At 41.4% G+C, this 12,106-nt stretch overlaps 1 protein-coding gene across 3 annotated transcripts in view; it reads right to left on the bottom strand.

Annotated features, from left to right (window-relative positions):
* ALKBH3 (alkB homolog 3, alpha-ketoglutarate dependent dioxygenase) overlaps positions 1 to 12,106 on the bottom strand; it is a 39,372-nt gene that overhangs the window by 12,276 nt on the left and 14,990 nt on the right. For all 3 annotated transcript variants that reach the window (XM_074401338.1, XM_074401339.1, XM_010333621.3), the window contains exon 8: positions 7,527 to 7,736. In XM_074401338.1, the coding sequence (XP_074257439.1) occupies positions 7,527 to 7,736 (210 nt within the window). The remainder of the gene's footprint in view (positions 1 to 7,526; positions 7,737 to 12,106) is intronic.

Below are 12,106 nucleotides of genomic sequence, written 5' to 3'. Positions count from 1 at the left end.
CGGGTAACAAGAGCGAAACTCCGTCTCAATTAAAAAAAAAAAAAGAAAAGAAAAAAAGTGTGGGAAAAGAAAAAAGTTGTTGGCTGCAAAAGAGGCCCTCTCTGCAGGCATCGAAAGCACAGCACTGTAACCCAAACTACCAGGCAGACTTTTGCCTTTCCTTCTGGAATGCACACATGGAAATGTAAATGAAATTTAGAATGAAATACCTGCTGACAGGGTTTAGTGCTCAGACTTATCGTCAAAATAGTACTGGGGCAGGGTGGGGATGACAAGTTAGTGAATTTGAGCAAAAACAAACCTGGCTTTACACTGACAGCTGTAGCTGTTCCAGCTACACTGAATGTGCATGTGAGATCAGAAGAGTTCATGTGATGAAGACTCCATTCTGGGCAATATAATATTTCCAAAAAATGCAACTTTAAAAAACTGCTATCTTGAAAGAGCTTCCACCTCAGGTCACAGCACCAGAAACAAACGCCCTTCATCCTCCGAAAGCATATGAGAATACATTCCACCATACCTGATCTCCAGCTGAGCCCAGTCACTAGCAGAAGTGCAAGCCTCTCCAGCCATCTGTTAGCCAGAACACTCACTCCCAAACGGTTCCTGGACATAATCTCATCAGACACAGCCCCCCAGAACTCTTTCCCTCCTGTACCCTTCCATTGTGTCCTTTGGAATTCCCATTCAAAGATGAGCAAACTCAACTATCTCTTAAACCTCAATGAGCTCTGAAGGTTCTCTCTGCTTCCTCATCCTAATTGAAACCTGGCTGTCTCTGGAAGACTGCAAATTCCCTGAAACCCTCTCATGTGGAAGGAGATCATGCCTCCCAATCCAGTGGCTCACAGAGCCAGGTGACAGAGTATTCTCCTTGCTCCTCAATAACACTTTCAGATCATTATTCTGCAGCAGAGAATAAAAATCCCTGTTCCTCTGAGCTCATGCCATTGAATTGTCCCTTTTACTCCTCTCTACCTTGGTCTCAAGGTATCTACAAAATCTAACAATGTCCTAATTGGCCTCCTTGTTTCTTCTAGTCCAGGCTCCATGCAGTAGCAATAGTGACCTTTTAAAATTGCCAATCAGACCGTGTCACTCTTCTGCTTAATACACCTCACTGGCTTCTTGATGGACATAAAACAAAATCTGCTCCTTCCTGAGGCTCATGAGTCTCTGCGTGCCCTGGTGCCCGCCCACTCCCCCAGTCTCGCCACCTGGGACACTCCTCAAGCTGGCTCAGTCTGCTCCAGGGCAGGCCTCCTTTCCCCTTCCACAAACGCGCTTTATTCTTCTCTGCCTCAGTGAGGCAGCTATCCTCCCTGAAAATGTGACCTATGAATTGAAAAACAATCACCAGATGGCTTAGGAATAGTCCTTAAGAGTATGGCAAGGGGAAGAAAACCTCGACCACTGGGGCAAGGTTTAAAAAAGTCAGGGTTGCCGGGCGCGGTGGCTCAAGCCTGTAATCCCAGCACTTTGGGAGGCCGAGGCGGGTGGATCACGAGGTCAACAGATCGAGACCATCCTGGTCAACACGGTGAAACCCCGTCTCTACTAAAAATACAAAAAATTAGCTGGGCATGGTGGCGCGTGCCTATAATCCCAGCTACTCAGGAGGCTGAGGCAGGAGAATTGCCTGAACTCAGGAGGCGGAGGTTGCGGTGAGCCGAGATCGCGCCATTGCACTCCAGCCTGGGTAACAAGAGCGAAACTCCATCTCAAAAAAAAAAAAAAAAAAAAAAGTCAGGGTTGTAGGCCAAATCATGGCACACACAGAAACAACACCGAATCACTTAGTTTTCCGAGGAAACACTAGTTTGTCCTCCTAAAATTAAAAGTGCTGTCGCTAGTAATACAAAGCTGGGAGGCTTGTTGCAAAAATCAATTATTCCTAGTGGAGTCAAGGCATGGATTCTAGCCTGAGACAAGGACCCAAGGAAGCAAATGAGGACTCCAACTCCTAAAGGCTCTCAAGCCTGAAGATAATTCCCTACCAGGACTACCTTTCTTTATCTGCTTAAACACAGACACATCCATGCGTCCGCAAACACACGCATGCATTCTGTCTCTTTTATCCACTTACCCTCACACTCTCCAAACCATTAAATGGTCCTAGAGATGGGAGCTCAAAAACTCAACCACCATTTCTGATCCACAGGCTGCTTTCCCTCCCTAAAGCTTCCCTATACTCTTTCAATGAACGCCATTTCATTGAAATGAAACTCCAAGGGCACCTTGGAGTTTAGTTTCACTGCTATTTCCTTTTTCAATTTCCAGATCTGAAAAATCACCACAGCATCAACCATTTATGACAGCTTAAAAATTCACTGATTACTCCGGCAACTTTCATGGGAAAACTTGTTGATTACTTCCATGAAGTCGCTACCAATTATTACTCCCATTTACAAAAAAAGGAATAAGGATAAATGAAGCAGTTGAGTGCTTTTTTGCCAACATCAGGGACAGACACTGGAAATACAACCAATTTTGAAAATTTTATTAGAATGTGTTTTTAGATGATCATGGCTATCAACAATTTATTTCAAGTATTTCTGTTACTTATTATTTACTTATATTTATTTTGTTGATTTTAAAAAACAGAGACGGAGTCTCACTATGTTACCCAGGCTGGTCTCAAACTCCTGAGCTAAGTGATCCTCCCACCTTGGCCTCCTGAAGTACTGGGATCACAGGTAAGAGCCATCATGCCCAGTCTCAAGTACTCCTTGTCATCTCTTAGAGTAGGTGCTATAATCGGCAGATGGATTAACAGGAAGGATGGATGACTGGAATAGCAGCAGTGGGGCTGCTGGCTAAGGTGGAGACTGTTTCCACCCTATGAAATCCTGCATAGTACTAGCTTATCTAATTTCCAAATTTAAGCTATTTAGTATAATATTATTTTGGATTCCAATATCTTTATTTTTTTCTAAAGTCTTACAAAAAATGTCAATATTTATGATTTGACTGACCTTTCTATACTCTACTTTTCCCAGTATTGTACAAAAAACCCACAACCAATTGGCAAGGGAAGCACATCCAATTCATTGGGTGCTCTCACAGTCTCCACCGTTAGACTTGCTTTCACAACCATCTCTTCTGGCAATACAAACAGCATTCACAAGGGCTATGGAGGACTGGTTAGAGGGCTCAACCTGCTGCAGCTCAATCACTCCGAGGTGAATAGGAGCCCCTCACATTTGCAGAATTCAGCTAATGAAGGATACAGTTTATCCAGAGGTAATTTGCTAGAAAAACAAGGCTTTTGGCATCTAAACCTCCAGTGCATCACAGACTTCCTGCTATTATCTAATAACACCCCCCCAGCCATCACTGTTTCCATGGTAACCGACAGAGAAATAGCAGCCTGCCAAATGGCTTTTGTAGTTCCTTTTCCAGCTTGTTTTTTTCAGTATAGAATTAAAACTAGCTGGGAAAAGAACCAGACTAATCTTTGCAAACAGGAACACAATGTAGTTTGAAAAGTACAACTGGGTTTGGGACAAGAAGTATAGAAAACCTCTAATAAAACCAGCCTGATAGAAGAAAAAAGGTCTACTGAAGTATATTTAATAAGCTTTATGACAGTCTTAAGACAATATAGACTGACACCGGCCAGAATATTGATAAGATGCTCTTCACTTAGTCTTGAATTTGAACTAAGCAAAAAAAAAGAATCAGAATGAATGTAAAAGCAAGCTCAAATAAGTCTACTCTGTCCCTGAGTAATGACAGTAATATCATTAAAGGAAAGGGTAATTTACTCTAAAATCAAAATGAATGAGCAGTAGTTGGCAGACTAGACTCCAGGACCGTGAAAAAAAGAACCAGCACCTCGGAGGAGTGACATATTTAATCCCAGAGATGATGTACACATGAAGCTGACTGAGCTGATGCATGAATCAGAGGGCACTGGTGCTTACGAAACAAAGATCTCCTTACCATCTCAGCACAGGGAGAAATTGTTAGGATACAGTGTGTGGAACTGGGGCAGCTTTCAGTAGATCAGCAGTTAACGGAGATCTGCTCGGGGTGCCAGACTGCAAAACAAACAGCTGCTGCAAGGGTGGAGGAGTTTGAATTTTTTTTAAAATCAGGACTATTTCTCCTTGAAAGTGGCCCAAAACAAATGCTTTTCTGTCTCAAAACTGCACACTTGAACAAAGCGCAGGAAATCTCGTGACTCCCATGTCCGCCTCAGTTGAGAAACTATGACTCAAGTCAAATAGGCATTAATTTCTCCTCTGATGGGTCAAAGCTAATAGGAGTTTGAAAGATTCCCTCCCACAACCTCTAATACACCCTGAAGGTTTCAGTGACAGACATGAAAATTACAATCTGTAGTAGCACACCGAGACAGGTCCCTAAGAGTTACAGGAAGTCAGACTCCTACAAATCCCACACTGAAGACTAATCTAATTTGTACTTGTTAGTTTGTGCTTTTACCTTGGGCTGTACGAATCATGAGTCATGTTCTCATCACCTGAGTTTATAAAGAAAAGTAGACAAAATTTTGCAAAAATCACTTCCTTTCAATCCTTTGGGAAAAAAAGATTATTTATAAGATAAAGATGATACAATCTAAGATACATTTCCAAGGCTGTCAACTCAAAGAAGGGTTCTGCACTTCAAGGTTCACTACGTTTGTAGTGCCCCAGGTTTCTGGAATCAGTTACTGAGCCCTGAAGGAATCTTTTCAAAAATTTAAACTTGTATCCTGTTTACACATAAATGGAACTTACAGGTCCTGGGGGGAAAAAGTCACTTTTTACTCATGTGCGATTACAATTTCAAATATATTAACATTGAATTTCCAAATCTTAAACAAAAGCCAGAATTGAGATGATATACAAAAATTGCATCAAATTCAATCAACTTAAGACTAGGCCAGAAGCCAAAGCTTACTACACTGAATAACCTGAAGTATCAACATGTTTATATTTCTTCCCAAATCCATTTCCTCAGCCAACTTTGTTAAAATCTCAGGCAAATTTTCTTATTGGATTTGCATTCTAACCAAATCAGCTACCATCATCACAGTGCACATTCCCTTGCCACTGGCATCGACAATTACATGGACTTTACCACTTCTGAGTACTTCATGGCCTGTATTCTCATTCATGTTGACATCAACACAGACTCCAAGAAGGCTGAGGAGAAGAGAAAGCTTCAGTATGGGTCACGGCAGAATAAGGTGCTGTTCCAAATGGTTGCCCACAGAAACAATGCTGCATGTGGTAGTTTATGCTCTCCAGCTACAAAGTTTTACCTGTAACATAACTGATGTGTACTACCAAGAAATAGCTCTTGATCACCATGTATTATATCTTTATATAAGACAATGAAGAAATTCGGCTATCTGAAAGGGAGAAGAAATGGGGTATTTCTGGGCACCAGAATATTGTTAATGCGTAGTATTTGGAAACTGCTTGTACAGTAAAATGATTTATCCAGAAAGCACAATTAGGGAATTCTTAAGCTCCTAATCTATAAATAGGCCCACATTTTAAAAAAGTGTGGTAGTGGTGGTGGTGATGAATGTATGTGTGTAAAGAAACAGTAACTGAATACTTAAATACTGAGCAACAAGGAAAGTAAGTGTGAAGAAGTAAAAACCATTATTATACCAAAGGCTATATATACCGTAGCTTATTTGCCAATCAGGAGGCCAGAAGGATAACTCTAAGGCACAGCACTAGCATATGCTAGATGAGCTCCAGCAGAAGAGAGATGATTTCATCTTACTCATTCACTGCTACAGCCCCCAGTCCCAGGACCACTCCTGGCAACAAGCTGATGTCCCATACATCTGGCTTGAGGAGAGAGTCTGAACTTAAATAATTAGACATACAGGGTTTCTCTATTATTTATATAACAGGAGTCTTACTAAGAGCAGAATGAATTTTTCACACATGTGAACTTGGTATTTAACTGAGTGGAGGCCTGTGTACAAAAGTATAATCATATCTAAAAAAATATAGCAAAAGTTGGTTTGTCTGATTCTCAAGTGGTACTCCTTGGTACATGAGAAGGCTGCCTGCCAATGTAACTGAAGGCTTAGGGAGCAAGTTCGCTCAAAAAAACACTGGTAACTAACAATCCCCTAACAATAATCACACTTTCTATGTAAATATAAGAAAACCTAATCAATGGAAACCATACCAACAAAAGGTGCTTAATGGCATACGTGCCAAATTACACAATATGCTTTAAAAATACCATGCATGGAAACCCAATACACAACAGGAAAACAGTCTGTATTCTTATTGAAGTATATCTGATGAAGAGCAGACATGACCACTGACTAATAATGATGTGGTCTGGCTTAGGTCTATTCAAAAAACAGTTTGGGCCAGCCACAATGGCTCATGCCTGTAATCCTTGGCACTTTCGGAGGCCAAGGTGGGCGGATCACCTGTGGTCAGGAGTTTGAGAATAGCCTGGCCAACATGGCAAAACCCCATTTCCCCTAAAAACACAAAAATTAGCTGGGCATGCTGGCACGTGCCTGTAATCCCAGCTACTCGGGAGCATGAGGCAGGAGAATCGCTTGAACCGGGGAGGCAGAGGTTGCAATGAGTCGAGATGGCGCCACTGCACTCAAGCCTGGGCAACAGAGGGAGACTCTGTCTCTAAAAAAACAAAAAAACCAGCCCGTTGATTGGCCTTCCACACTTACTGGGTCTGGTTTAACGTTATAAGCTGAATGATCAGGAATGCTCGTTAGAAAGATACAAACCCTGAAAATAAAATAATTTGCTCTTTGCTTGGTGTTACTACCTTTCTCAGTCCTAAGGTGCTTCGCTTCTGATTTTTTTTTTTTTTAATTCATAACCCTAGTATTCCTCAAATGTCACACAATCTAAGTAAGAGGTGGGGTGGAAACGGAAGTTATTATATAGTTATTAATATTCTGGTCACTGCTCTTCTACCTGAATGTGGACAGATCACCACCTTTGATAATCTGGCTTGAGTTTCCTTTCTCTGAAAGAGTTACAGATTCACCTTTATTTCAGGAGAAGGCTAAGAAGAAACAAAGATACGTAATGCTCCCTTACAGAAAAGTGGCCATACTACCAGGAAGAACACTTAAAGGCTTCTTCAGGGGCATCTTCCTTAGCCTCATTCCTCTTCCTGAGCCTCCCACTAGCTTGAGTCATCCTTCGACAGGCTTTCCTTCACAGCATTGATCACGACTGCAATTATCTGAGAAATTGGCAATATTCATCTACCCCAACTAGACTGTATCTCCAGGAGGACAGGGAGTTTATCCCTTCCATCAGTGAAATGAGCCCCCAGCACCTAGCAGAAGGCAGCCAATTCTTGTTGGATATGCAAATCAATGAAGGAGTACTATGGAAGTCAAAAGTTAACCATGGAAAAGCAATCACTTGAAAATGTTTCATCACCAAAATGTGTATTCCCATGCTCTAAATCTGAAAGCAGAAGTGTTTAGGAGTTCTACTTTTTTCACAGACTAATAAGAGGCAGGAAGAGCATAAGAGAAAGAGGATACTCACTGGTGGTGGCTTCTTTCTCATCTCAAATGTGCGTGTGGCACCAAGACTGAGTGAAGCAATAGTGGGGCACCTCCCTAGTGAGGGTTCATCATCGCTGTGCCAGTCCACGCTGTCCTTCTCATTTCGGTAAAGATTGCAGAGTAAGGAGTTGAAGGTGTGGCCAGTGTTCTCTTCAATGCGGTTCTTCAGTGTGCGCAGCACAGGATGCCACTGCGATCCACAGACCAAGAAAAGGGCAGAGACAGTCGCATCACACACAAAACGGAGGCCGCATGGAAAAACGGAAGAAAGGGCAAAATCAGCCAACTTATAACCAGGCATGAAATAGGCAAACCACTTGGAATGCAATAAACAGAAGGCAAGAAAAGTAGTTTAATTCCCTCCCATCATTTCTATTTTGAAGCAAGTTGATCTCTGGAATTTTATAAAAGTACTAAATTTAGTATAGCAATATATTGAGGACCAGAATCTATCTACCCATCTCATCCTTTCCCTGCTAAACGCATGGCCGTTGCAAAGAAGTAGGTAGCAGTATATTCAGAACAGTAACCTTGATAAGTCATTAAGGTGGTAAGTGGAGCAGCAAAGCTGACATGTCACTAGGTAGTCAGCAGACCCAGACTGAAGCCTGAAGAGTGAAACAACTTTCCTGCTGGGTGGCCCTCTGTTCGTTCTGTTCCTACTTTATCCTGAACGGAAGAACTGCTTTTTAAAAAAAGACATTTAGTATTTCCAGAGTGGCTAACTTCCTAAACACATAATCTGAAGAGTAAAAACATTCTTTTCTAGGGAGTGAGAATCATGATATGCTCCCGATAAGTGCATGAGCCGTCAACAACAGAAGACTCACAGATTCCACGGTCCTGTCTCCTGGGCACTGGCTTCATTGATGTAATTCATATTTGGAACTCTCTTGCCATGTATACCACAGGAAGCTATGTCCCTAACCTTAAATTGTACTTGGGAGCTACAAACAACATAGCTTATATTGGTTCTTGCTGGAATTCTGTCTTTTCTCCCAGAAATCTTGAGTACTTTACAAAGCTTCCTTTAGAACAATGGTTCTCAAAGTTCACATTAGAAATTACTAAGAAGCCCAAAGAACATTTGTTTATATTGGTTACAGCCATCAGCTTTTACCATATTTAAAATTAAAACTGAAAAAAATTTCAACTACTGATTAAATCATTTAAAATGCAACGAAAGGCCAGGCATGGTGGCTCACACCTATAATCCCAGCACTTTGGGAGGCTGAGGCGGGCAGATCAACAAGGTCGGGAGTTTAAGACCAGCCTGGCCAATATGGTAAAACCCCATCTCTACTAAAAACACAAAAATCAGCCGGGCGTGGTGGTGCGTGCCTGAAGTCCCACCTACAACCTACTTGGGAGGCTGTGGCAGGAAAATTGCTTGAACCTGGGAGGCAGAGATTGCACTGAGCTGAGATTGTGCCACTGCACTCCAGCCCGGGAGATAAAGCGAGACTGGGTCTCAAAAAAAAAATGCAATGACAAATTGATTACATGTTAACATCAATATTTTTATGAAAAATAACTATAATGTCCAATACAAATAACTGAATAATAGATGAGAAGGGTGACATTGTTTTGCGAATCTTTTAAACATCTAACTTAATAGAAGAGAGCTGATTCTCATATTTGCTTCTGCATTCAATCTGTTAAAAGAAGTTATTTTTATTGAAGTATATGAAGGAAATTGGCTTCACACAGGTATGTAGTTTACAGCCTTTTCAAATAACTGTAGATATTCTTCTTTGATATCATACCCAAACTCAACAAATGCTGATTTCTTAAAGGTTAGTTGCAATGTGGAATCTGAAACCATTTCAAACTTTTCATATTCTTTTATATAAATGCACTGTCAGCCTGGACAATAAAGTAAGATGCCCCTCTCTACAAAAAACATTTGTAAAAATTTTAGCCAGGCACAGTGGCCCATGTTTGTGGTCCCAGCTACTTAGGACACCGAGGCAGGAGGATCACTTGAGCCCAGGAGCTCAAGGCTGTCATAATTTAGGATTAAGCCACTGTGCTCGCTCCAGCCTGGGCAACAGAGTGAGACCCAGTGTCTCTAAAAAAAAAAATGCTTTAAGGCCGGGCGCGGTGGTTCATTCATGTCTGTAAACCCAGCACTTTGGGAGGCCGAGGCGGGTGGATCACGAGGTCAAGAGATCGAGACCATCCTGGTCAACATGGTGAAACCCCATCTCTACTAAAAATACAAAAATTAGCTGGGCATGGTGGCACGTGCCTGTAATCCCAGCTACTCAGGAGGCTGAGGCAGGAGAATTGCCTGAACCCAGGAGGCGGAGGTTGCGGTGAGCCGAGATCGCACCATTGCACTCCAGCCTGGGTAACAAGAGCGAAACTCTGTATGGTGGCACGTGCCTGTAATCCCAGCTACTCAGGAGGCTGAGGCAGGAGAATTGCCTGAACCCAGGAGGCAGAGGTTGCGGTGAGCCGAGATCGCACCATTGCACTCCAGCCTGGTTAACAAGAGCAAAACTCCCATCTCAAAAAAAAAAAAAATGCTTTAAATAAAAAATAAATAAAGCCATTGGTCCAGCCTGCACTTTGAATGAATCTTTAACCTTGTATGGTTTTGTAATATCAACCACCTTGTATGGTTTTATAACATCAACCACTGGTCATCTGGAAAATATTAGTTCACTAAGTTATACAGATCTTCTAAATGCTAATGCATTTCATTATACGATAACAAAAAAATTTCTCATTCAACAATATTACCACTGATCTCAGCAGAAAAGCTTAAATAATGGGAAGAAGTCAGGCTCAAAGTGGCTATGATGGTTAATATTGAGTGTTAACTTGCCTGGATTGAAGGATACAAACTATTGATCCTGGGTGTGTCTGTGAGGGTGTTGCAAAAAGAGATTAACATTTGAGTCAGTGGGCTGGGGAAGGCAGATCCACCCTTAATCTGGTGGGCACAATCTAATCAACTGCCAATGAATATAAAGCAGGCAGAAAAATGTGAAAAGGAGAGACTCGTCTAGCCTCCCAGCCTACATCTCTCTCCTGTGCTGGATGCTTCCTGCCCTCAAACACTGGACTCCAAGTTCTTCAGTTTTGGGACTTGGACTGGCTCTCCTTCTTCCTCAGCTTGCAGACAGCCTATTGTGGGACCTTGTGATCGTGTAAGTTAGTATTTAATATACGCCGCATATATGTGTGTGTGTGTGTGTGTGTGTGTGTGTGTGTGTGTGTGTATGTGTATATACGCATGTGTGTATGTATACGTGTGTGTGTGTATATATGTGTATATATATGTGTGCAGTGTGTGTGTATATATGTGTGTGTGTGTATGTGTATATATGCGTGTGTGTATGTATACATGTGTGTGTATATATGTGTATATATATGTGTGTACGTGTGTGTATGTGTATATATGCGTGTGTGTATGTATACATGTGTGTGTGTATATATGTGTATATATAATGTGTACGTGTGTGTGTGTGTATATATGCGTGTGTGTATGTATACGTGTGTGTATGTGTGTGTATATATGTGTATATATATGTGTGCAGTGTGTGTGTGTATATATATATGTGTGTACGTGTGTGTGTGTGTGTGTCCCCATTCCGTTCTGTCTCTCTAGAGAACCCTGACTAATACAGTGGCAGATACCAGTTTTCCAAAATTCTAATTTTTGCTTGAAAACTCCACTTTTATCATTAGTAAAAAATCTTGTCCCTTGTTTTCCTTGAAGTGACATTCACTTCACTCATTTATGAGGAAATGTCTGGCAAATACTCAAGTTTGAATAACCACAGTTGGTCTGCCAGTTGTATTTTAAGTAAAAACAATCCACAACAAAAGTAGCTAGTTCAGCTTACATCTCAAACAATCACACTTCAGTTTGTAGCAGGAGTGCTTTAGGCATACTTTTAATTTCATCAAGAAGACTATTTGGAAGACACACACTCAAAGACCAAGATTTAATAAAACTAATAATGTTTACTGCTTCATCCAGAGACATTCTTAAATGAAACTGGCATTTTTAAAAGTTGACACTGGAAGGACATGATGGTGAGGAACACAGTGACTACTAGTACCATTTGGTGACATGGCTTGATTCATGCTAAGGTGCTGGCAGCTTTATCCACCATTTCCATCAGTGCAAACTCAACAAAGTGAAAACACCATATTAACTTAGTATTATTATGAAAATAGTTTTAGTTGTAGATTCCCAAAGAAGGTTTCGTGAACCCTTTCCAAGGATCTACAGATTCTACTCTAAGAACTTAAGAAGTGCTACATTAGGGAACTCCTTGAATATCTATTGTATTAGTCTGTTCTCATGCTGCCAACAAAGACATACCCAAGATTGGGTAATTTACAAAGAAAAAGAGGTTCAATGACAGTTCCACATAGCTGGGGAGGCCTCACAATCATGGCAGAAGGCAAAGGAGAAGCACAGTCACATCTTACATGGTGGCAGGCAAGACAGCATATGCAGGGGAACTCCATTTATAAAACCATCAGATCTCATGAGACTTATCCACTACCACGAGAACAATATGGGCGAAACCGTTCCCA

This window comes from Saimiri boliviensis, chromosome 6 (assembly GCF_048565385.1).
Source record: "Saimiri boliviensis isolate mSaiBol1 chromosome 6, mSaiBol1.pri, whole genome shotgun sequence".
NCBI classification, from domain to species: domain Eukaryota; kingdom Metazoa; phylum Chordata; class Mammalia; order Primates; family Cebidae; genus Saimiri; species Saimiri boliviensis.
This window is presented reverse-complemented; position numbering and strand designations above follow the sequence as displayed.